Source organism: Bubalus kerabau, chromosome 3 (assembly GCF_029407905.1).
Source record: "Bubalus kerabau isolate K-KA32 ecotype Philippines breed swamp buffalo chromosome 3, PCC_UOA_SB_1v2, whole genome shotgun sequence".
In the NCBI taxonomy this organism is placed as follows: Eukaryota; Metazoa; Chordata; class Mammalia; order Artiodactyla; family Bovidae; genus Bubalus; species Bubalus kerabau.
In genome coordinates this window covers 83,638,889-83,666,811 of record NC_073626.1, presented here as the reverse complement: position 1 = coordinate 83,666,811, position 27,923 = coordinate 83,638,889, and the positions used below count along the sequence as shown (strand labels likewise).

General features: G+C 35.2%; 1 protein-coding gene across 2 annotated transcripts in view; it reads right to left on the bottom strand.

Moving 5' to 3' along the window:
* SCN9A (sodium voltage-gated channel alpha subunit 9) overlaps positions 1-27,923 on the bottom strand; it is a 169,337-nt gene that overhangs the window by 41,192 nt on the left and 100,222 nt on the right. For both annotated transcript variants that reach the window (XM_055572372.1, XM_055572371.1), the window contains 5 exons: positions 25,074-25,203; positions 23,376-23,614; positions 20,678-20,851; positions 19,559-19,915; positions 16,482-16,958 (listed from right to left, as the gene is read on the bottom strand). In XM_055572372.1, coding sequence (XP_055428347.1) covers positions 16,482-16,958; positions 19,559-19,915; positions 20,678-20,851; positions 23,376-23,614; positions 25,074-25,203 — 1,377 coding nt within the window. The remainder of the gene's footprint in view (positions 1-16,481; positions 16,959-19,558; positions 19,916-20,677; positions 20,852-23,375; positions 23,615-25,073; positions 25,204-27,923) is intronic.

Here is a 27,923-nt window from a genome sequence, read left to right as displayed (position 1 = left end):
CTTACTGTCCTTAGCCAAAACATTGACCACTTGGATATAATTATGATGATTTTCTCTCACCTGGTAATAACTTCTAAATAAAATGACTAAAATTCGCAGAGCTGTAACATGGGTTAAATTAATGAAAGCATCCCACTCTTCAAAAGAGCATTAACAAAGCAGATTAATGCCAAGTTAATTTATAAGTAAAAACTAAGATGATTTTATGAAGTATATCTTGCCATTGAAATGTACCCCCCATAAGTTTTATGGCAATTTTTTTTGTCAATGAAATTCAGAGTTTGACTCAGATTTTACATCATAAATGACAGTTACTCAAAATTATTCCTCACTGGAACATAAATTATCAAAATATCCAATATGTACTATAATTTGTATCACAAGTCAAATTCTTGTGGCTTTCAAATTCAATCTTTGAAACATGTAAAATATCATGTATGAAATGAAAAAAAAAAAAAAAGAATGTTTTTAGGAAATCAATGCTTTCCTGGGAATGTACTAAGTATTCACACAGTAGTAATTTCAGTACTGTATATAATTTCAAATATTTATGTGCATGTCCTAGCAATATAGATAGTTTAGTTTTAATCTATTCAGCTTTTAAATTTAATACTTACTAAAGCAGAAGTTTCTTTAACAGGGTAAATAGAAAGGCTTACATCTGTAACAAAGTTTTTCTCTTGAAGATAAATTTTTCAAATCTCATAGTAGGTGTTTTGATTTTAACTACTGACTGTTTTTTTATTCTTATTTAGTATACAGAGAAGATCAAGTCAATTATTTGTGTTATTTTAAAGAATTATATGGTTATTTTCATTTCTATAAACTCAGTCATTTGCTATTTATTTAGCTTTCTTTCTTGTGATTTTGGAAATGGAAGAATAACTATACTATACTAAGAGCAGTAAAATAAATACTTCAGAATGAAAAATTTCTCCTTTGGTTTTATAAATAGGTCATTTTATAATTTCATGTTGATTTTATTTTTAGTAAAATATGAAATAAACTTTTTGCCTATTCTTTGCTTGTCAACAGAGAATCTTTTGTCTTTGGTGTTCTACACAGAAGTGGAAACAAGTGTAAAAATAGGATAATTTTTAGTAGAATCACTAGTATAGTATGACTGTAGGTACTTTCTAATTTTTTCCTTCTTTTCTAAATAAAGTCTACATACTTGCCTCAAAAATTTCAAATGTACAGTAGTATATGATGAAAAATACAAGTCTCCTTCACTCTCTCCCTGATTCTGTCTCCTTTAGGTAATTATTATACTATACATATGTTTTTGACACAGTTTTCTATATTCAGTGTGTATCCATAAAATATTAAAGTAGTTTTGTAACATTCTAATCTTGACTACAAACTTCTGTAGCTATTTCACTATTGAAAATATGATCAAAGTAAAGCTCAACTATTCTTCATGCATTTCCTTTTGATTGCCTTGAAGGTGTGCTTTTTACAAAACTGCAATTAAGAAGAGATTCTGTTAAATACAGGTGTCATACGAAAAAACTGCCCTAGGCCGGTCATTTACAAATTTCTTACTGACATTTCCTGAAATAGACATTCACTTTGTAAGCCTATTGCATGCTAGTATGGATGCTCATTAATGTTGGTCATATTTTATCTTGAGAATTTTTAAGTAGGATTGTCTAATAACTTGATAGTCTGGCACTCAAAATCAAAAAACACTATCAACATAGAGCACTGAGGAAACACAGAAGTCAACAAAAGCCTTATTCAAAGAGGACGGCTGGTGTTGAAATCATCCCAAAGATGTCACATTTAAAGTACATATTATAAGGCTGTTTGCTTCACACAACAAAAGAAAGATATTCTTTGAAGAGCACAGTCTAGAATAGTTATCTCACCTGAGCATCAAATCAGAGAAACACAAGGGACAGGAAGAAGGTTGAAAGAGGAAGATTAGGGAGAATGGCATTGAAACATGTAAAATATCATGTATGAAACGAGTTGCCAGTCCAGGTTCGATGCACGATACTGGATGCTTGGGGCTGGTGCACTGGGACGACCCAGAGGGATGGAATGGGGAGGGAGGAGGGAGGAGGGTTCAGGATAGGGAACACATGTATACCTGTGGCGGATTCATTTTGATATTTGGCAAAACTAATACAATTATGTAAAGTTTAAAAATTAAATAAAATTAAAAAAAATAATATATATAGAAAGAAGCAAATCAAAAGGAAGGGCTGGCCATGAAAGGACAAAAAACTATGGGAAGCATTAGTGATAAAAAAGCTCCACTGTACGTCAATAAGCAAGAAAGACTTTATTAGATTCAAAGACTTGATTAGATCCAGTATCACCCATTTTTTAACTTTACAGCCTCGTTTTACAATTTATACATATAATGAAGTTTCTGAATCTACAGTGAGGAGTAAAATGGTAAAGTTTATAACAAAGGATCAAAGCACCTTTAGAGAAGAATTCTATAGATAGAATTCTATACTATGCTTTGTGTGACTAGAAGTCCAGTTTCCCAAGTTTACCATTCTATTACCGGATAACTTGAATTTAAAGCCAAAATATGCTCTCCTCTCTCTTGCAATTGAAAGGCCCCCCCTTTCCCCCCCACCTTCTACAGAAATGCAAACACTACTCTCTTCAGCACTTTTAAAACTAGAGATTACCTATGATATTACCATTTGTATGTTTGTTTGTTTTTATCTTGAGAGTAATGGTATTTATTTTCTTTACATGATTTAGCTTCTGGGCCCCATAAAGTCCCTCAAATCCTCTTCTGGTCTCTCTGGAATTCTGCTTTCTCTCAAGATTATATTTAAAACATAATGCTCCAAGTTAAAAAATATACCAGATCAGTTAAATTCAGTTTCCTAGCTCAGTTGTGTCTTTGCAACCAGACATCATTCATCAATGATACCAGATATCATTCATCAGTGGAATATTAAATATTTTTTCCTCTCTGTGGTCTAAATTTTCATTTTGCTTCCATTTAGGTTAGTAGAAAATAGTTTATTTACTAGTTAAATTCTTTCCTCACATAGTTAAGTGTGGAGCCCTATATCAAGTTCACAGGTGTGGAGCCCTGTACCAAGGCCACAGGATAAAAATCTCTGGAACTGACCAAGCCCCATAGCAATATTGGTCGGCCTATTCCTCAGCTGGAAAGGAGTCAGAGAGACTATCACCCATTTGGGCGGAAGCTACTGGGGCACAGTGAGCAGTGGCGCTCACAGTGGAGAGTTACACTGGAGAGTAACCCTGGCCAGAACTCCTCAGCTGCTTCCACAGCCACTTGCCTGTTTGCAGAGGGTCCTTATGAGAAAGGAGAAGTGAGGAGGTAGGGGAAGAGACCCCAAGTCCAAGTACAGGCCACCAAAAATGTTGTGGTCTGTGTGCGGGTTGGAAAAGAATTTCCAGACATGAGGCAGAATGAGCAGAGAATAAAGTTTATTCGAGTGGGAGACACCATTAGAACAACGGGCTGGCTCAAGGGAGAGCCGAACCCTTTTGCAGGCTAGCTTTTTATAGTCTTTTTATAGTCTCAAGACAGAGAAAATTCCTACTGGAATGGTGGCACTGGGTGATTGGTTAGGATACTATGGGGTGGATAATAGGGTGGGTATTTTACTTAATATGGGGTCAGGGAACTGGCCAGTTTAGATCCAGAGGCTCATGGAAACAGTTGCTATGGGGCTTGGTAGTTCCAGAGATTTTTATCCTGTGACCCTGGTACAGGGCTCCATACCTGTGACCTTGCATAGGGCTCCACATTAAGGGCAACTAAAACACCAGCACTTTCTAAAATAAAGGACAAGAAAACAAAGTTTTTCCTTTCCTAGTGTTTTGTTTATTGATATTAGAGAAGCTGCATAGGCTTTGGGGGAACAGCTGTTGTTCATTCAGCAGGAAACCCACTTAACAGTTCCATCTCGTGATCAAATGGTTTATAGTTTTAGATAATGGAGAAATAATGAAGTAAAATATCAGTCATCACCAGGAAACTCAAAATAAAGCAAATACTTTACTAAAAGTTCTTTGTTTTCTTAAAGTCTTGTGCCTAGGGTAATTTCTGTCAAATACATGACAATTTATGCGACTGAAAGATACGATCTTGCATATAAAAGCAAACAAAAATGCAAGAAAGTTTGGTCATATAAGAAGATTGGACTGGTTTTAGACTTCCCAGCCAGATCCTACAGTTTCATTCACTTCTTTCTAATGGAAAATGGCATTCACCCTGGCATTCAAGGTCTTGAAAGGTAAAGCAACAATTGGTATTCAGGGGCTTTGTGCTATTTGCAGAGAATAGTACGTAAATAGTTGGAATGCAGTGGGTCAAATCAGAAAGAATACCTTAAAAATTTTGGGAACAAATATTTAAACAGTTCTACTTTTGAGGCCTGCTAGAATACTGCAAGTTGGTAAATAAGGATCGGAACACAGGCAAACATGACAGCAAAATGTGAGGTAAAAGCACGTACTCTGTGACTTAAGATCACTACATATTATCAATAATAAAAAAAGAAATGATGAAGAACAAACTGCCTGTACCTCTGAATGATGAATACTATTTCCTAAAACTATCCACTTGTAAGGAAGAAGGACAAGGAATGACAAATTCCAATAATACAACAATTACCATTTTTTAAAATATCCAGGCTTCTAATATTGCAAACACAATGTAAAAATAGAATTTGGCACAGATAAAAATATATTTTTTTCTGCCAAAGAAAATATTTCAAGTCATTCTTTGCAACTGAGCCTTTGTTTATCTGGAGAATGACCATTCCTTAATATGCACCTCATGTTTTCTAATGTTTGATAACAAGAAAAAAAGTAATAATAATTTAGTAATTAAGCACACATACACACATACACACATATATATGTGTGTATATATATGTATTTCTAAAAATTTTCTCAAAAATAGTGTTTTATCTATACATATATAGATGCTATTGCATATGTGTATATCTTTACTTAGGTTCTAGGAGAAGGACTGACTTCACTTTGGAGCAAAATAGTTTTCTAAGACAATATTGCCTCAAAATCATCATCAATCTGAAATAGAAAAATATGTCTTTTACTCAGGAATTCCTTTAAAATCAACTGCAAGTAAACTAGAACAAACTATATGCTTCTTTTTAAATTTGAAACTGAGCATCACTATTCCTAGAGTGTATCAACTTCAGGATAAAGTTTTGCTTTCATCACTGGAAACAGAAAACAATAATAGAAACATTCTAGCAATGACAAATAAATTAAAAATATGAACTCTATTAAGTATAAAAAAAAGCATGATTCCTATTAGCAGGTTTTTCCTTCCAGTTCAGTCATTCAAGAAACTATACTAAAATTAAAACAAGATATTATATCTGAATAGCATATTTTTTATATGTGTTAGACATTAGTTATAGCAATTCATATTAATCTGTTTCTAATTTTAAGAAAGTGTTTTATGTCTTATTGAAAGATTTAGTGTCCACTTCATAATATGCTCCACTTAAACTTTTTATCTTCTTGAGGCTACTCTGTGTATCTATCTCCTTATGAGATAATCACAGATATACACAGAAGATATCAAAATCTGCATAAGTTCAAGTCCCTTATATAAAAAGGTATAGTACTGACATATAGCCTATGTACATCCTTTATACTTTATATATCCCTTATAGTTTAAATCATATCTAAATTACTTATGATAGCTAATACAATGTGAATGCTATGTAAAGAGTTGTAAACACAATGCAAATGCATGTAAATACTTGCTGGCATGCAGGTAATTCATGTTTTGCTATTTGGACTTTTCTGGAATATTTTTGATCCCTAGTTGATTGAATCTGCACATGCAGAACCCATAGGTACAGAGGGACAAATGTACATAATTAGAAACTTATTCTCATCAGTGTATAAAATTGATTCTGGAATCAAATTAATCATTTCAGGCATTTATAACTCATTCATTCATAGGCCCAATAAATTATTAATGATACATTTTACATATGATCAAATAAAAATCAAATGTTAATTACTGAATCAATAAGGGAATAAAGCCCTAGTTATCATTTTGCTTAAAACTATTTCAAAATATATGCAAAGTTTGAACTAGAAGCTGGGTACTCTGTCTCTGTCTTCGGGTTTCTACACGCATACTCAGAAACTGCACAAGCCTCAATTTCCTTAACCTGTGAATAAACAGCACTAGAATGGTCCTTTCTTCTTACAAGATTTTTATGTTTATACCTGAAATAATACTCCCACAAAATGTTTCTTAATAAAATTTTAATTTACTGACTTTAATGTGACAATTTTAATTTTTCCCCCAGCTTTACCGAGATGTAATTGACATATAGCACCGTGTAAATTTAAGGTAAACCAGGTGATTATATCACATGTATATACTGTGAAATATTTACCACAATAAGGTTAGTTAACACATCCTTCCCCTCACATAATCACTGTTTTTGTTGTTGTTGTTATGGTGAGAATATTAAAACTCTACTCTTATCTCAGTAAGCCTGACAAGTTAATATGATATATATCTATACATATACAGTTGACCCTTGAACATCATGGGGGTCAGGGCACGATCCTCCATGCAGTCTAACATCTGATTAAAACTTACAGTCAGCCCTCCACACTCATGGTTCCTCAGATCCTCTGTTCTGCAACTATGGATTCAACCAACCATGGATCATGTAGTACCGTATTATTTGCTATTGAAAAAAATCACTTTATAAGTCGAACCATGCAGTTCAAACCCCTGTTGTTCAAGGGTCGACCGTGTAGCTTAAATTAGGGGAAGTTGATAGAGGTTTTTAAATTAAATGCTGCTTCAGTGGTTTCTGTTACATGCTATACCTTATTTTAATAATCTATCCAATAAAAATCTATAGCTCATGCACTTGAAATCACCTAAGGACATGAGAGATATATCAAGGGAGTCATCGAGAGAATAACAAAAATAGATAGAACTGCCCGTGACATGCTGTGATGTCAATTTATCTATGGCACAATTGTATGTTTCTACTTTCTTGCAATGGGTCAGGCAGAGAGATTTTGTAGCTGAACAGCATGCATGACACTGAAAAAAAATATCATATACATATGTATGAATTTTTTTTTAGGTAACCTGTGTAAAAGTGGTCACATATGTCTCTGCCTGGTTAAAAGCACAGAGCTGCATCCTTGATGGATCCAGTTTGTTTTTACCCCTGTGAGAAGTAAGAAAGTTAGGTACTGAGGTATGGAAGTGGAGCATGATGGAACAGCTTAATCAACTGATTTAAATGTTTAAAGTCACATACCTGTAAGTAGAAATTAGTTACATTTGACAATGCATGCTATGCTAAACACAAAGAAATATATTTGCAACACAGTAATAAAATTATGTATCATTCAACATAGACTGTAAACAATGAACTAAACAGTTATATCATTCTGTTTTTTACGAGATGAATTAAATACTGTAATTTCTGAAGGCAACCTTTTGCATTCTGTTTGCTCTTCATAACAGACATTTTAAAGGAAGTGATCCTCAATTTTGGAGTGGGGTAAGAGTGACAGTATGTGGTTTTTGAAGCATCCTCTAAAATTAGCATTGATGATTTAATTTTGACATTTCAAATGATATCACATGAAAGGAATGTTTTCAAATTTATCAAAATATAACAATTAAGAAACATTGATTTAAACATCAGACCAAAATTTCATTGTTTTTAGACACATGAACAAATTCAATAAAGAGGAAAAAATTTTAAACAGTTTAGAACCAAATCTGCAAAAAAATGATCTAAGTGAAATCCTATAGGGGTATTCTGTTTTGTCTTTGTAAGAATCTATGCATAAAAGATAGGATCAAATGTCAGCTCCCCCCAGAAGTATAATTGAATATTGCCAAATCAAATGCATTTCTGGAAAAATTAATATATTTTCTAAAATGGAATAATGAGAAGAAATCTAAACTTCCTGCAACTGCCTCTTAGCGGAAAAAAACTTTACAAAAATCTTAGAAGAGACAGACCTGACAACAGTGTACTAAAACCACCACATAGTAAAAACACATAAAATATTCAACATAAACCACCATATAGTAAAAAACATAAAATATTCAACCTTGATGACTGCAAATATTTAAAATTTGTATCAAATCAATAAAAGGAAGCAATAACAAGTAAGCACACAAATTTTCTCAAAACATGATGGCTTGCAGAAACTGAATACTGAATAGATGAATGGGTGGATGGATAAGTGAATAAGTGAATCAGATGAATAGCACAACTGTTTGTTCCTCTGCCTGGGGTTTCCATCCCTACCACATTCACACAAAAATATGATCTCCATTCTTTAATGTCTAGCTTAGGTGCCACTTCCTTTCACGTGCCTTCAACCTAATATAATCTGTTACTCAACGCATCCTCATTGGACTGGCTTCTCATTCTCTCATGGAATGTGCTTTCTTCTGCTTTGTGTTATATTTTGAAGGTAGACTATAAGCTAATAAATTAGCACTAAGGAGGATTAGAAACTGAACATGAATCAGCAAATGCACAATACCATTATAACAGAAAATCTGACCGTGAATTGCAGCATTACAGGGATATAACAGAGAATACATTCCTACTCATGCTTTTGCCTTTCCATGATATGTATTAGAGGTGGTTAAAGCCTGGAGTTCAAATTTAAAATGACTCTCAGAAACATCAGCAACTAACCTGCACTATTTCTTAATCCTTTAGCATTTTAGTTATCTGTAGATATAGATTAATATCACCCTCTTTCCCAGGTTGCTGTAAGGAGGAAAGTTACATAGCGTATATCAAAGTGGCTAATATATACATTCTCTCCTTGGTCTCTTTGGTGCTTGCTTTCATGTCCACTTGTCAAGTTATTCACTTGTCCTCTTCCTCCTGTGGTCCCTGTATTGCAGTGGACACTGTGGTTGCACTGCCCAGATCTGCCTTTCAAACAAGCTACTCATTCCTCCACCTTCTAGGAGTATTGGCAGCTGAAGGCTCACAGCTGAGTCCCTCTCTGGGAAATGAAATACAGAAGGGAGCTGCCTTACCCAAGGTCATACTCCCTTCCCTGGAAGAGTGGAGGGAGAACCTGTATCCAATGACTGATGGGTTCAGGGCACACAGGTTCTGAGCCCTTGCTTTGATCTGGGATTACTCCAAAGGCTCATACATACCAGCGATGTCTATAGAACCAGCTGAACCCTCTGCTACAACTGCAGAGCATGTCAACTCTTCCCTCGGCCCAATCAACTTGCTTCCATCATTTCGTACAGGTGTTAGGTGTTTAACCTGAAACACTACTCACAGTTGGTTTCCCAGGGAACCTGACCTAAAATTTACATGCAAAATTCCAAGCTGTCTACAACTCTGAGTTATCTTCTTAAAACCTCCAAATATCTACTGTTCACTATCACTTAGCTATCCTGTGAGTAGTATACAATTAAGATGTCCCCAAATTAAACTCTCTCTCCCCTACCCCCTTAGTATTTCCCTCCTGCATATTTTTAATAGCATCAATATCCATCTAGTCGTCTAAGCCAAAACTCTTTATTATGAATTACTTTGTATCTCCCAAAATATATGTTGAAGTTCTAATGCCTGTTACCTTTGAATATGAACTTATGTGGAAAGAGGGTCTCTGCAGATGTAGCCAAGTTAAGATGAGGTCACTGAGGTGGGCCCTAATCCAATATAATTAGTGTCCTTATAAAAAGAAAAGACAGGAAGAATCCCATGTGACAACAGAAGCAGAGATCAGAGTGATGCAGCTGCTAATCATGAAGGCTAAGGATGAAAGACCACCACCAGAAGCTAGGAAAAAGCAAGGGAAATTCCTTTTTAGAGCCCACAGAGAGACCATGGCCGTGCTGACAGATCAGTTTCAGACTTACAGCCTCTAGAACTACTAGAGAATACAGTTCTTGTTGTACAAAGCCCCGGGTCTGTGATACGCTGTTATGGCAGCCACAGAAAATGAATATGCCCTTTGAAACAGCTCACAATTCACATATCCAGACCCTGAGCCCTTGTATTTTAGCTTGCAAGTGTCTTTCACTTATCCCACGTGTCACCATCACTCCCTGACCTGGAGCCTTCATCAAGTGTCCTTAGGATGGTTGCAACAACTTCCCATCCTCTCTGGTTTCTCACCTTTATTACACCCCCAAACTTCCTTTAAAAGTATAAGTCTGCTAACAACAAAGAATAACAAAACAAGACAAAGTTTTCCCTTTCTGTGAAATAAAAAGAAACCTACTTCAACCTCCAAATCACAGTAAGTCATCACTCACTATCTGGCTCCAATCAACCTCTGTCACCTACTGCTTCCTGAGTGGCCATCCTCTCATGTATTTAATGGGTGTTTTTGTATCTGGATGCTTCCACACAGGCTGGGCCCTTTACATCTACCACAAAGGTGTTTCTCTGTTCTTCTTTGTCTCTGTCTCCCTCCATTCCTCCCCTTCTCTCCCTACTCTTTCTCTCACCTGATGAATTCTTTTTATCATAAAACATACTTCAACTGGCATCCCCATTGTGAAGTATTCCAATTTATTTTCAAGGTTAGTCACCCTAGCCTTATCCTGCCTCAATATTTTTTCTAAAAAACCTGTTTTAATTATTTTTATATATATATTTATAATTCCTGATTTTTGTGGGTGTTTTAACTCAAAGGTAGGAACCTAGCTTTACTCTTAACCACTTACAACACTTTACAACAACACCATAGACCAAGAAGACTCTGAACCACATCTCCTGAGGAAATGAGTACACTGCTGACATCTTTCTAGAATCCAGCAGGCATACGGCAACAAGCAGGTGCTTAGGAAATGGAAGTTGAAAAAATGAATAGCCACAGTTAACGGAATATATACTCATGGATTCCTTTGCAATTTTTTCTCCCACAATAATCAAAGTGAATGAGGGCTTTAGGTGGCTTTCACTTCCTTTAAGAACATAAATTTTGCATAACTGTTTTTGCAATGTTTTAAATGACACTTCCTTGAAGGTGAGAAGTTTGGTTAGATAAATTTGAAAGTTTCATTGCTCTCTCTCCTTTCTCTAAGGACCTCTGCTAGCTCCATCACAACTTGGAGACAATGTTTCAAAACACTGAAGAACCACTGAGGAAAGCTAAGTATTTGCATTTGGAGAGAGGAAGAATGAATGGGGAGATCTTTCCATGAGGATGTTTTCCTCTCTGCTGAGTACACAAGATGAACAAATTCACTTAAGCAAGCATTGATAATACATTTGTCAAAAGAGCATTAAAGAAGATTTAGGGTTTTAGATTCATAGCTACCAGCGTCTCTGAAACCTGTCAGAATTTATTCCAAAAACCACATGACTGTTATGTTTTAAAATATTTGGAGAAATAAAATGGATAAATTTAATATTTTCCCCTGAAATTTACACACATATTCAAAATTAACATCACAAGTCTATAATTAACATCACAAGTCTATAAACTGGTTATTTTTCTTTCATCTTGAAAGCAAAAAAGGAAGTAATCTGTAATAACTGAAAGCAAAAGGATGTCTCTTTAACCCTCTAAGAAAGAGCTCTCCATTAAAAAAAAACTTACTAATTTAGTTTTTTACAACTTTCAATTTTGAGATTTGGCACGATTTAAAACAGAAAAAAAAATTAAGCCAGATGCCAATCACATTGAATTATTGCACCTGGCTGAAAAAAAAATTTTTTTTTTTCTCTAAGCAACTATTAGCACAATGCCTGGAGCATAGTAGATCTCAATAAATATTTATTGAATGAATGGATGCATTTCATGCTTCATTTGAGGCTCATAATAATGAAGCACTTCAATGCTAATGGTGAAAATCTGCAGTGTGTTAATGTTTGCCAAGGGCTGCACTGCACCCCAGGAGGAGATTGATTCTGAGGGTGGCCATCAGTTCAGCGTGTATTCCGAGAAGCAGTGACAGGAGCCTTATTCTCATGGGTCCCTAGAGATGACAGCATGTCTTTCTTGATTCTGAGACAGACTCATCCTCAGAGAAATGCTGGTGTTCTAATGCCAATTATTGCCTCAAAACTCTTAAGATATTTTACTCAACACCTTACTTGAACTCATCTCTGGTCATTTTCTGATAAGGTATTTGATGACAAAATATTTTGCCTTCATTCTGGAGTGTATATATCTAACTGTCTATCAGAAGAAGAAAACTTGCCTGAGAGCTAATGCTAGAAGAGGGCAGAAAAAAGAAAAAAAGGATGTTAGGTCATAACAGACGGGGTGGATTTATTTTCCAGATGGGGAAGGGGAAAGTAGGAAAGGTCAGAGATTTTATTTCCCCCTGTTCAAAATGCAGATTCTTAAACAGACAAATGTAGAATATATCCCCAGCCCTTGAATAAAGAAAACAAATTTTCAGAAACCTGGATCAAGACAAGCCAGAGATGAATTTAGGTTCATTTATGCCCACCAATCCATCACAGTGGTCACTGGGAACAGTGTGGCAAGGATTCTGAGAGTGCATCCAGACTTAGGCAGAGAGCATCTGCAGGATGCAGCCCAGAACAGGCATTTGTAACAAGCTCCTACATTTGTCTTTACACATAAAAATTTAACCTGTAGCAAATAGCTGCTTACAGCGTGTACATGACTACTCAATTTCATACCCATGGTAATTGTTAATTGGGCACTTATTTTTCAGCAAGCACTTGTTTGTTTACCCAAATAATGTAATCTTGATTATAATTATATTTTGCATATAAGTAAACTAGAAAAAAATAACCAGAGGATTTTGTAAATTGCTCAAACCATGGAGACAGTAAATATTAAGGCTAAGATCTAAGGCAAGAATTCTCTCTCCAGAGGCTGCCTTCTTCACCATACTCCAGGTAGTGCTTAAGACTTAAATAACCGAAATATATTCAGTTGGGCAATATTTTCTATTGGATAATCATGATTTGCCTTTTTGGGAAAAGTTCATCAAGAATTATTTCAAAGATGAAAATATAGGAAAGATACAAAGGAGAGAATAAGCAGTTAAAAAACTGGGAACTCAATGGGAGCTGAAGATTAGGGGAATTAGAGCAGAGAGCTTAGCCTGAAATGATGTAGAAACACTTCAGGTAAATAAGGAAATGTGAATTTCTTTTAGTGTTCTGAATTGAAAAATAAAACCAACAAGTCATAACTAGAAACATTTAAATCACAAGGCACTGGAGAGGAAGACTCTAGATGCGGGTTGTTACACTTGGCAACTGCTTAATACTACATAACAAATTTCTTATAGATCTTGAAATTTCACTACTTTTCAAGTCCAGTATATAGTCAAGCGGGTTTGAATACACTCAGGGTGACACACTTTTGAGATATGTCATGGAAAATGTCTTATGAAGAAGGACAAAATTACATACATACATACATTACATAATTTAAAATCTGAATTTTTAGAGGCTAATAATGATGATGAATACAATAATAAACACGATACCTAACATTTGTTTGCTGCTGCTGCTGCTAAGTCGCATCAGTCATGTCCGACTCTGTGCGACCCCATAGATGGAAGCCCACCAGGCTCCTCTGTCCCTGGGATTCTCCAGGCAAGAATACTGGAGTGGGTTGCCATTTCCTTCTCCAATTTGTTTAGGGCTTACCAACTCAAATAGTTTGCAAATGACTTAAAGAAACTAGTTTATATATTTTTTAATTATGAGCTGCAAGGTAGCCTCAAGCTCCTGAATATGATGCCACATATTTCCATTACTATGAAATAGAGAAAAGGTATTTTTTCTCAAGTAGTTACGACTATAATGTCATAAAAAACTCAATGATAATTAAGAATATTAAGTTACCATCAAATGGTCTTTGGATAACACAGTTTAAGTGCTCTAAATTTCATGCTTTTTAGGTTTAGGAAAGGTTTATGGGACAGGTGGCAGAGCAACTTTATGAATGGTTAAAATAGTCTATTTCAGTACCAAATAACTTATAGATGAAATAATTAATTATAGAAGTTGGATACTATGTCATCACAAACCTCCTCTGGATACCACAGGATATGTAAATTCTTCAGAAGCATGGCTCAGTATCCCAGAGGAGACAAACTGGGTATGAACCCCTTTAGGAATGTGAGTTTTATCCCTGAAAGGGACAAAAACAGGAGAATAAAGGCAGACTTATGCACATCAAGACTGGGACTTGATTTTGCTTTCCCTTGAACGAGTTTCATAACTGTAGATAATCTAAAGTTGCTTTCTCTTACTGGCTTTCTGAATTAGAAAATGAGGTGCTATACGGGACAGGTCTATTAGATTCCCTTTAAAATGTTATAATTCAACATACTAAGAATATGATATTTGCCAGTGACTTAAGGAGATCCATGTAAGGATAGCCACAGGCTTTGAGGAAAGAAAAAATGAACAGGTAAGAAATTATTCCTCTCAAATGTGAAAGTTGCTCAGTTGTGTCTGACTCTTTGCGACCCCAAGGACTGTATAGTCCATGGAATTCCCTAGGCCAGAATACTGGAGTGGGTAGCCTTTCCCTTCTCCAGGGGATCTTCCCAACCCAGGGATCAAACCCAGGTCTCCCGCACTGCAGGCAGATTCTTTACCAGCTGGGCCACAAGGGAAGCCCAAGCTACCAAAGTGCTTTAACACCCAGAATCTCAAGCTTATTCAGAAAGTCTGCTAGGCAGTTAGGGTTTTACAACTCTAAACTTTGTAGGCAGAAAAATGGGTAATTGAATTCATTTTTCTTTTCACATGAGTCTAGACCCAGATTACTGCTTCTGCACAGGGTATGAGGAATCTAATTTTCTACTTTCAAACCAAAACAACTACACCTTCTGAATTTTTGGAGTTATTAACCTCTTCCATGCAAAGATTTTTAAAATAAAAAATAAAATATTTTATTCCTTACTTTGTGATCTTGGAGATAATTTCTTTGGCTACTTAAAATATACATTCATAATTTATTAATCATATATTTATTTAATGAATAAGTATTGAGCATTTACTATGCACTGAGTATTGGTTACATGGCCAATGCACGTGTGTACACATACACACAGAGCTGTGTATCTTTTTCCAAAATCCACTCTAAATTTAAGAAGGATAGGTCTTAATATGCGTGTGTGTGTGTGTGTGTGTGCTCCTTCACTCAGTCATGTCTGACTCTTTGTGACCCCAAGGACTGTAGCCTGCCAGGTTCCTCTGTCCATGGAATACTCCAGGCAAGAATACTGGAGTGGGTTGTCATTTCCTACTCCAGCGGTTCTTCCCAATGCAGGGATTGAACCCACACCTCTTGGGTCTCCTGCACTGGTAGGTGGGTTCTTTCCTTTCCCGCTGTGCTACCTGGGAAACCCAGATCTTAATATAGGGTCAAGCAGATAGAAGATGTTTGGGAAATACGTGTCAAATATTTTCAAATGTGACCTAAAGAGAGGAAAAATATTGTAAAATGGTATCTTAAAACTTTAGAGAGATGCCATAAAAATCCTGTCATAAAACTCACTTATGATTATATTCTATATTAATAAAAATGCAGCTCAATAATACTTTGAATATATGCCCCTGGAGGTGGGGAAGGAGGATACAAAAAAGTTGTAATGAAGCTTCCTGTTCTCAATGAGTTTACAGTACCATTTGATGCATATAATAATTTTTTAAGAATATAAAATATAATGCTAAATAATAAGTACAACTTCTGAGCACTGTGAATACTGTTCTAAGCATTTTACATGTGCAATTCATTTAACTGTCACCTAGCTCTTAGTAAGGGCTAATAATTTTATATACAAGGAAACTGAGGGCTGTGTCTTAAAGGGCATACTCAGGATTTCGACTGAAGAAGGAGACCCCAAGCAAAATCACGCAGGTTGTGAGTTGTATGTGGCCCAGAAGAAAACTGGCTTGGTTCAGGTGTAGGAGCCCCAGGGTGAGGACTAGGTGACACAGCCAGTCAGTTGGTTGTGAGGGCATGATATGAAGGCTTTTACCTACAGTGTACAATTCAAATCTATCTTGGGGATCAAGGATACTTCAAAGGAGTGATGTCATTAGGATTGGACTTGAGTAAAATTAATCAAACAAATGGATTAGAGTAGATGGAAAATGAAGGCAGAGACATCAGTGGGGACACCATGTGGAAATGGCTTAGCCAAGCAGAGGGCAAAGGCAAAGGTGATGGAGAAGAGCTGTGGATTCAACAGACACTATTAAAGGAGACTGCATATGACTTTACAGTTGATAACAAATGGAATAAAGGAAAGGAAGACTTAAATATTCCCAAACTTTCAAATCTAGCTAAATAAGATTGTATCAGTTATTAAGAACCAGTAGGTAAAACCTTACCACGTGAACCTTCAGGAAGTTACTGTACAAATTCACATACACACAAAGTACCTATTAGTATGCATATTAGAAAAGAATTCATGACAGCAAAAATCTGAAATTTTAACTCATAATAAATAACATTAAACAATATATGTAAAAAAACAATCTTACCCCTTTGCTGTATTCACTATCTGAGTCACTGCTAAGCTCCTCAGTGTTCATAATTTCCAAATCAGATTCCCCCGGTGCAATTGGCACTGTCACTGTGAGGCTGGGATTATGAATAAATGATTGACCATCACTTTCTTCCATTAAGTATTTGTCCATGCTGTTTCCAAAACCGCTGGTTTTATCTTTTTCTTTGTGGAATTTGTGATCCTTGCTCATTTCAGCAAGTGTGCGGTTAGAGATGTAGTTTTCCTTTTTACAATTTAGATCTTCTGTTTGTCTAATCTCTTTGGAAATCTTTGGCTTTTTGGAAAATGCTTTTAGAACAAACTCACGTAAGGTTTGTTTCACGTAATTTATTCCCTTCTTAATTCTGGCCACTGCAATCTGGAGGTTGTTTGCATCAGTGTCTTCTTCAATTGCTGTAAGATTGTCTGAACTAAATGAGCTCAGCAATAAAGCAAGAAATAGGTTGAGGACCTATGTCAGGAGGAGAATAGGGTTGGAGAAACAGGGAGATGGGAAATAAAAAAGAACATAAATACAGTTTTCTGAAATATAGGCCAAAATCCAAACCAGCAATGAAGAGTGTTATACATCTTCATCCATAGATAAGAACACGGGATGGGGCAGCAGAGGAGAAGCTAGAGTTCTCATCAATCTCCCCGTGTGTGAGCCTCTGTGAACGCTGGAGCAGAGGTCAGCCCGACCCTTAAAGGGCCAGCATGAGGAGCAAAGAGAATGCTCCCTCACCATTACCGTGATGTCATTCCTAAACTCATTTCTACAGCAGAAAACCTGTGTCCAAATTCCCTTTTATGCGCCTAAAATGCCCTCTTGACATTTGCCTTTACTTAATATTTGTTACCTGTAAGAAACAAGTAGAACAAGAAAATTGTGACTAGTGTCTGTTGTGCTGAAGGTAACTTAAGCCAAGATCTGCGTTTACTTTTCCCAGAAGATAAACTTCACTTATTGCAATAAGTGGAACATATAATGCTTTCAGAGTTCCTGTAATAAAATATTCTGTCCAAGAATTGTGCCAACTTGCAACTTAATGAGACTTTTAAAGCAAAGAAAAAGATCTGCCCATTGAACCCAATTCAAATGCGATAATGGCATTATGATTGGGTGGCTTTACTGTCAATCATTTTGGCCCTGGAAAAGATTATAAAACAGATCAGGATAACTCCTGTCCTTGAAGCAAAATTTTGTGTGCAAAACCATTTCTGTTTTCCTCCTAGAGGTAAGGGTACAAGTAAACTGAATATTATTTAAAAAAAAATTCTCACAGAGGGCTCAAATTATGTAAATTATATTTTATATAAAAAAAAGATAATTGAGAAAGCCTTTCATGTAAGTCTCTTCATGGCTAGAAACATCTACTTCACATTTAAACAATCAAAATTATACCAAACTGAGGAAAAAGGACTCACCACTAATTTTGGTCACACCTAGAACAATTTCTCAGAAATGTAAGTAGAAAAGCACAAGTAAAAAAGTGTCTGTGTTAATATATCAGGCTTAAGAGAAGAATCTGAGATGGAGGGGAAAGAGAAAATCACAGGAATCAATTTGATGAATCATTAAGAAATTTTGAGACTATTTCCTGTTGGTCTTCATTGTCAATAAAAAAGTATATTTCGCTATAAAATATATGTTCGTTGATGTGTGTGTGTTCTAATAGGAATGGTGATGACAAACCAAGGGCTCATTTTCCCTTTAGTTTCCTTAATCAATGCAAATGTTAATAGATTTTTTTTCTTCAAATTTGTAATTAGATTTAGCTTTTCCAGCTTTATTGAGATATACTTATCATATTACATTGTATAAGTTTAAAGTCTACAACATGGTTTGATGAGCATATAGATGGCAAAATGATTACCACTGTCGTGTCAAGGAACACCTCCATCATGTCTCATAATTATCATTGTTTTTTTGTAATGAGAACATTTATGTCTATTCTCTTACCAACTATCAAGTTGGCATGGGGGCTACAAGGATAAAAAAAAAAAATCTAGCAACTTGTTTTCAAGTCAATGGGAAGTGAAGGTACTAAGCATATGGCTGTTACCATATACAACCATACTTGATGAGCAGTCTGACGACAGGCTGACCAACTACATCAAACGAACATGATGGCTTTGAAAACTGAAGTGAGTCACTGAAAAGCATTTTATCCCAATTTTCTCCTGCCTCTAAGCTTGAAAATTCCCACCAACAGGTAGGTATAAGATAGAAGGAAACAGAAGGCATACAAGCTAAGAAAACACTAATGGAGAAGTAGATTACTTGTAAAAGAGATGCTATAGAGTAGTGGTGGGCAAACTTTTTCTGTAAAAGGGCCAGGTGGTAAATTATTTAGGCTTTGTAGGACAGAGGATCTCTGTTTATGTAGAGTAAAACAGCCACAGACAACATGAAAATGAATAAGCATATCTGCTTTCAATAAATTTTGCTTATAGAAACTATAATTTGAATTTCATTTAATTTCCCTGTGCCAAAAAAAATATTTTTCTTTATATTTTTAAACTACTTCAAAATGTAGAAAACATTTTAGCTTTGCAGGAATCATACAAAAACGGGCAGTGTGAAGGATTTGGCCCTTGGGCCATATAGTTTGCTGATACTTGTTACAGATGCTAGTCTTATATATGACTATAACACAGCAGGACTAGGCCCTCCATTTGCCTTGTTCCATTATAAATTCATTTTGTTATTATTAATTTAATCATATTCTGTTTACTAGCATAGCTTCATGTTTGAATCAACATTTAAAAGATATGAAAACCATGGATTAATTCATATGCCATTACTATCAAAATGAAAGAAGTAGAAAAATGAAAACTTTCCAATAAAATAAATATTGTGAAAGCTATAAATAAGCATTATCTGGCAGAGAAATTAAGACAATAATTCATTATCTTTTCTGTTCTTCACTGGATTAAAATAGTCAATATTCTATTACAATTAATGGCTTTAGACCTAATTAACCTTATAATTATAAAAATAAATGATCATATCATCATATAATAATTTTCTATGGAGAATTTTAAATGTATGAACAGGCGATTACATACCACCAGGTTTCCAATGACCATGACCATCATGTAAACAATAAGGCACATGGCTTGACCAGCGACCTCCATGCAGTCCCACATGGTCTCTATCCACTCTCCACACAGCACCCGGAACACAATCAGGAAGGAGTGGAAGAAGTCATTCATGTGCCAGCGTGGGAGTTTGCAGTCTTCACTGATCTTGCAAACACATTCTTTGTAGCTCTTACCAAAGAGCTGCATGCCAACCACAGCAAAAATGAAGACGATGATGGCCAACACCAAGGTTAGGTTTCCCAGAGCCCCCACTGAATTGCCAATGATCTTGATCAGCATGTTCAGTGTTGGCCAAGATTTTGCTAACTTGAAAACTCGGAGCTAAGAGTAAACACAAAACTTATTATCAGTTTTTATGAAAAAGTTCTCAATGTTTCCAGTCTTGAACTTTGTTTCAAAATTTAATTCTAAAATATTATCATTATCTAGTTAAAATCAATTATTTTTATTATTAATTTTTAATCTACTGTCAATATTCCTATTATTTTGTTATATTTGCCACTATACAATTACTACACATATTTTGAAGAAACTATAATTTTAGTTCAGGATAGTTACAGAAATCTCTTATCACAGTATCAGATATTATATCCTTTAGAATTGATCATTTATCCTTAATTCTATTTTCTGATACTTTCACAATTTTTTTTCATGCTGACATAAGGAGAAAGTTCAATATATTAGAGGGAAAAGGATTAAAAAGTCATTTTTTTTTAATATTTTTGACATCAGACAGCAATTTTGAGGGGATTAACTTTATGAAATCCACAAACTTATGAACATATTATAATGATTGAAATTCTATAAACCATAAGCTTATTATTGTGATATAAATTACTGCCGTATCATTATACTAGCATATACAACTGAATACGTCTTCAAGATCCCAAAATTAAAACATTCAAATATTGTTGAGCTCTTTAAGTGCATTTGCTACTGAAGGAATTTCATTTTACTAGCTACTGAGATCTAATCTTATATTTTGAATCACATCTCCAAAAGTTAAAAAAAAATAGTAATGTAAACCCAAAGAATGACCCCTTTATACCTAGACTATAAAGGCAAGGTTGGGTCTATATTTACCAGTCTGAATGATCGTAGAACTGACAATCCTTCCACATCTGATAGAAAAAGTTCCACTAAGCTTAAGGTCACAATAAGACTATCAAAAATATTCCATCCTATTTGGAAATACTCATATGGATCCATGGCAATTAGTTTTAAAACCATTTCAGCTGCAAAGATGCCAGTAAAGACCTACACGAGAAATAAAATATATTTCTAGTATTAAAAGGTATGAAAGCAACCTAATGATGATAATGACTATTTGTGTAGCATTTACTGTGTTTCAGACAATGTGCTTTATAAGATAGTTTATAAACATATATTATTATTTCATTTAATCCTATAAACCAACTATTGCTATTCCTATAGCTATAAGCATTGAAGAGTTAAGAAGCTCTGACTCTATCAGTTTTCATCACCTTTAGAGAGCATTTTAGAAGAGCACACTAAAATCTCTGATACATAAAAGTTTTGAAAATTAAGATAGGCACTCTTTGTAAAACACTTACTAAATAACTTATGTCAACAAGTTATTCTGGAAGATAGTAGAAAGGAAATATATTGATACTGAAATTTTGAGCCAGTCTTTTTTTTGGTCTGACTGCTTTTAGAGTAATAAGGAATAAGTTGACTCACTCCAAAGATGTATCAGTAGAAGAGGAAAAAGTATTTAATCGATACAGTGGCAGCTAAAGTAAGATTTTCTACTTAGTGATGTCTGATTCTTTATGACCTGATGGACTGTAGCCTGCCAGGCTCTTCTGTCCATGGAATTCTCCAGGCAAGAATACTGGGGTGGGTAGCCATTCCCTTTTCCAGGGGATCTTCCCAACCCAGGGGTTGAACTCAGGGCTCCTGCATTGCAGGCAAATTCTTTCTCCTCTGAGCCAGCAGTGAAGCCCCAAAGATTTCCAAAGCTTTGACACAAAAGTACATCACAAAACATCATTAATTTACTACATGGCATCAAAAGGACTCATTTAAAAAGGCAACAGCAGAAGTCTTATAAATCACTTGGGTACAATTTGATTCAAAGAAACAGCAAAGAAGGTTCAAAGGGAAATAGTTAGCTCTGTAACTGTGAGTCATTTGTAAAATAATATATCATCAAGAAGACTGGCAGGGAGCACCCAGATTTGGGACTGTATAGACAAGAAACATGATGAATCATTTTTGGATTCACAGTGATACAGACAACTCAGTGAGAAGGTACTGGTTTTCATGATCTGACCTCTACCAACAATTAGAAACTAGATGGTCCTGCCCTTTTGCAATTAGGAATAGAAAGAAGAATGCTAACTCAGGGCACATGAGTTTAAACATCCTGCCTTGGAATATGTGTAAGAAATTTTGGATAGAAGACCAACTCAGAAACACTCTTTGACTTCAAATAGCAATTGATTTGGGACCATGGCAAAAGCAAAATTATCTTATACAGACATTTTGCAAAGACATCCAGAGTTATTCACGATTGATTAAGAGTTACACACTGGGACCTTTTGGCTGTGAAATAGAACTTCTGCCTGGTTATGCAGATTGCTGGAAACTAGCACTTTCTGTTTGCCATAAGGCATTAATTAAGTGTGATCACCACTGCCCATTTAAGAGGTCACTCTGGCATCAACTTTCCTAACAGAATCCTATATCTTCCTGAAGCTTACAGATCCTTTCTAGGCTGCCGTTATTTCTTCTGTGTCCAGTTTAATCATTTTGACTTCTAAATATTCTTGTTCTTAAGGCTTGTTTCTGCTGATTCATTGAAAGCATGATGATTATAAAAAACAGATAATTAATAAGGAGCTACTGTGTAGCACAGGGAGTTCTGCCCAATACTCTATTACAACCCATATGGGAGAAGAATCTAACAAAGAGTAGATATACATTATGTGTATAACCGATTCACTTTGCTGTAAAGCAGAAACTAACACAACATTGTAAATCAACTATACTCCAACAAAAATTTAAAAAAAAAGCAAGCATGATGATTACGATGATGATGGTGATGACTGATGAAAGCAGGTATAAGTACTTACTATATGCCTGGCTAATAAGTAGAAAGTCTTCATTCTTCTCAATAAATATTAATAAATAAGCATTAATTTTATTTATATATGTAATATAAATAAAGCATTATTGTTATATTAAAAATAAAATATTATTTTATAAAGAAAACATTATTATTACATAAATGAGAAAATGAAAGAGTATAGATATTAAAATTTTTTCCCAAGGTTATATAACCAGTAGGAGGCAAAACCAGGACTCAAACTAAGGACTTTGGGATTCCAAAGGCCTGAATCCTTTACCTATATGTCAAAACAAAGTATCCATAGTTTTTCTGAAAACTTGTAGGGTATGTGCTCACAAGTAAGCTGCAAAATAATTATAAAATGGCTAGGAAAGTATCCAGTTTTCAAAGTGTTGCTGCTAACAGACATGCCTGTCAGAAAACAAACACACATTTGCTCCCAAGATGGTGACCCATTATGGAGATAATGCTGTTACTCATAGACCTCAATATGCCTGCAGAATTACTTTAACATAGTGTTTATCACCAGAAACTTGTCTCTGAACAATGACTCACATTGTGAATCCTGAACATGCATAACTACCTAGCTAAATGTCCATCTGACTTAAAAAAAAACAAAACAGGAATGATAATCATGACAACCAAAGAGAGACATTCAGGGTACATAATACACATTAACAGGCTTACCAAATTTCCCACAACGAGCACATTTTTGAATTCCTCAGTCATTGGGTGATGTTCCATAGCCATGAACAATGTGTTTAAAACTATGCAAATGGTAATAGCAAGATCTACAAAAGGATCCATTACAATAAAATAGATAAATTTTTTGAATTTTATCCAACATGGAGAGCAATTCCAGATCAAGAATGTGTGTGCAAATCTATACCACCAAGGTGGACATTTCTGTCTGGACTCCTCAAGTTCTGGAAGAAAAAACCACAGAGATCACCAAGTTAATCATTAACATATTATATATTTTATTGTTAACCAGATACACATCAGCAGTACACTTTAACATTGAAACAAGTCTTCTGCTTTATACTTTGTAAGTTTAACAATATCCTTTCTATGAAAGCATAGCATATAACATAAAAATCTTATATCATGCATTCATTTATTAGGTCAATCATAAGAAGAAGGCAGTGAAATTAATGAATGAGAGCATTTATGGGTATCTCTGAGAGAAACAAGCACTTAACATATGATGTTAAAAGAACTGATGTTTTCTTAATTCAGATAATGTATATATTTAAGATAAATGTATATAAACCAATATATATACATACAAACACACACACACCCCAATATATACATTCCCCTATGCCCTGAATCCATTACAATAATAACACATTTCTATTCTCTCCAGGAAAAGCTTTTGCCAGCTCACAGGTGAAAATAATCCCAGGACCAAGAGACTAGAAATAATTTATAGAGCTATTCATACAATAGGTAGCACACACCATTAGCCCATTTAGTTCTCATCATAAATTTAGGAGGTGGGTGAGAACTTTGTCTGGGCCCATCATGGGTGTGTTGGGGGATGAGGTGGTAGCCCATAGACAAGGTGGAACCAGAGGCTTGTTGTGGGGAGAGAGGGTGGGCGCCAATACATTGTTGAAATTGCCGCCCTTTGGCTGATCACTACTGTTCACATCATATTCTCTAAACTGCTTTCTCTAGCGCTTCTGCATCACTATCTTGACAGATGTTGTGTCACATATTACCATTTTACAATTTTATAGAATGTTCTCAGAAGCAGAAACTTACAGAACCTGGAAGTTGGTATTGTTTTCTTGTCAGTTAGAAAAATGATTAATTTCGAGAGACTAGGTAAGATTTCTAAGAGTATATACAGTAAGAGAGTCACATAGCCCTGGGCCACCCTCACTGTCTTCATTTAGTACCATAAAGCTATTTATCTTTGAAAGGTCATTATCGTCCAAAGAAAGAAAGAAAGAAAGTGAAGTCGCTCAGTCAGTCAGTGTCCGACTCTTTGTGACTCCATGGACTGTAGCCTATCAGGCTCCTCCGTCCATGGGATTTTCCAGGCAAGAGTGCTGGAGTGGATTGCCATTTCCTTCTCCAGGGATCTTCCCAACCCAGGAATCAAACCCGGGTCTCCATTGCCTAGCGTTGCAGGCAGATGCTTTACAGGGAAGCCCTTATCACCCAAAGCCTGTCTTTAATCACAAAGAACTTAATCCACTTTTTAAGCACTAAAGACAATTCCATCAGTACCTATTGGTTAGTCTTACCATTGCTTATAACCATTTTATATTCTTTGAATTCTTCCTAAGTAGTTGCTGTATCTATTCGAGGCTGACCGGACTTACCTGAATTTTGTTTAAAAATCTGTATGGTTAAGAGAATGTTATTCCATACCTTCTACAGTGTTTGTTAATATGCTTGCCCTACTCATTGCCCTTTGTCTGAGATTGGGGTCATTCAACATATCCTCAGAAAGGAGGTAAGAACTGTGACGTCTTTTCTTGTGTATTTGATTGGTTGTACCCTGAAAAAAAAAAGATGAATAATTACAGTTTAAGAATGGAATTTCAATAAATTGTAGGTAGAAAATAAAATCTTGCCCACAAAGTTGTAGTGAGTAATTAGAGCCTAGACTGTTGATTTGAGTCATGGCTCTGCCATTTACTGGCTGTGTATCATAGGAGAGTTACTTAACCTGTCTCCATTTCATCACTGGTGAAATGGAAATAATCATAGTACTTGCCTCACAATCTTGTTATGAGGATTAAATGGCTTAACACTAAGGAAATAAAAACTAAAATGAGCTGCTTTCATTGTTATAATCACTATCATTATCTATCTTTCTGGGTCTCCAATTTATTCAGATAGCTTTACTATGTAAGAGTCCTAACATGAAAACAGCTAAATAAGTTTTGCAATTGTGTGTGTGTGTGTAAAGGAAGAACTTCAATGTTCTCTGATAAGCTTCTGTAATTATTCTTTGTTGGGGCAATAACAGGGCAATGGTCATGACTGTTTCTCTTGCCAAAGCAGATCTCATGAACTGCTCTGAGTCTATCAAGATGAATAACTCAGTAGAAAAACAATGATTAAGACTGATGGACACTGTATCAAAATGGAGAATGTAAGCTCCATCTAAAAGAGGCTTCAAAGGATTGCTGCCATGCAGGAATATGAGCTCAATTTTACCAGGTATACCCACATTTATGTAAAGATGTCTTATTTCTAAATCTTGGCAGCTAATTCAGAGTTAAAACACTGTGCCAGTTCAGTGCAGGCCAACAATACACACACACATACACATATATACATACAGACAACCAGACAACTTTATGGAGAAGGAAATGGCAACCCACTCCAGTATTCTTGCCTGGAAAATCTCATGGATGGAGGAGCCTGGTAGGCTACAGTTCATGGGGTCGCAATATGTGGTATGTATATATATATATGTGTATACACACACACACCATTCTACAAACATATATATAGATATACAGATTTAGAGTTGTAAAGTATAGTTGTTTAGATACAGTTATATATGCTTGTATATTAAAATGTAGACAAACAGGCATAAATACATGTATGTGTGTATATATGTATGCATGTCCATACATGCGCAGGACACATACACATACATCTGCAGGTGGCTTCTTACAGAGATCTCTCTACAACCATGTTTTAGCTGATATACTCTCTAATTTACTGACTTTCTGGAAGCAGAGATTTCTTTTTCCGCCAAGTCAAACAAATAGCTGTGTTGATTAAAGCATTTTTTTTCTCCATGTAGACATGTCTCAGGTGTCAAGGTTATATTATTTCTCATGCAATTTTTTCATCTAAACTGTACATTATTTCATGCTATTATGTTTTGCATTTATTTCTATTGAATTATAAAGTATCCACTAATTACTCTAGCTCTTTAGTTTTAGTCTTAGAATTAAGAGTGATAATGATTTTTCTGTGGTAAAACTAAGTATTAAGTGAAACATTTCATTTAAAAATAGGAAATAATCTCTAAATCTGATAAACGTTATATAATCTTTTATAGGTAATACACATTATTGAAAAGCAAAACACAACAAAGATGTGATTCCATGGAAATTTAACATGCTTGTTTGATAAGAAAAACACCTTGACAGAGGGCTGAAGCTGTATCATGCAAGCACAGAGGTCACATATGACCTAAAAGCACATGCATGCATTTCAAACGAAAATACATGCGTGGCCATGGCTTTGATGGAACTTCATTCTCACTTAAAATACTTCATTGTCTGCAAATATGATTTATAAATAGGTGGCACGAGTTCAGAGCTTGTTAGGTTAGTCAAAGCCTTTCCGATATCAAGCAACACAATGTAACATGGTGAGTGACCTTAACACGTAACCAAGAAACTCCAAAACCAGAAAGATCTCACTTTCAGGCTTCATCACACCCTTTTCTCATACCACTCAATGACTCCCAATCTCTTGAAACTGTTGTTTTGGAAAGGTGTTTTATTTTTGTCTTATATGTATATGTTTGCATTTATGTATGTATTTTGGATATTATGTTTTTATTCACAGATTTCAGATGGAAGAGTTTTGGTATTTCTTTTAATGATAAAAGTGTGTTTCATTTATGTGTGGGGGAAAATCACAGTTACTCTAAACTATTCCTAAGAAGTTTACCACATCCTGGAGAGAAAGTGTGGTGGTTAAAAGCATAAGCTCTGAAACAGAAGGCCTCTTTTTGAATTTCAGGGCTACAATTTATTGGCTGAGTGACTGCACAAATTGTTTCATTTCCCCGTGACTCAGTTTTCCCAGGTGTATAAAAGGGATAGTAATATATCACCTCCTAGGGCTGCTATAAATACTAATGTGTCTGCTATTATTATTACTATTATTAATTATTAAGAACTCAAATAAGATCCCTTGGAGCAAGGTATATATAAAGTAGTGACTTGAAAAAATAGCAGTAGGTGGCAAATAACCCAAATCTCCTTACAGACATGTAACCTATTATCAACTAATAATGTTAGCATTATCAATGCATTTTATGCTGATATATAAATTGTTTTCTAAGGGGATGATTGATAATCAAGTATAATATCAGTAGATAGGTACCATTTTTCAAAAATGGGAGTTTAAATATCTTGGAATTGGATACCTACAACAATAGTATAAGGATTACATTAATCAGTTAAAGGTGTGTTTCTAGCATAAAAAGTATTGCAAGATTCAGAGCCATTCAGAGGACCAGAG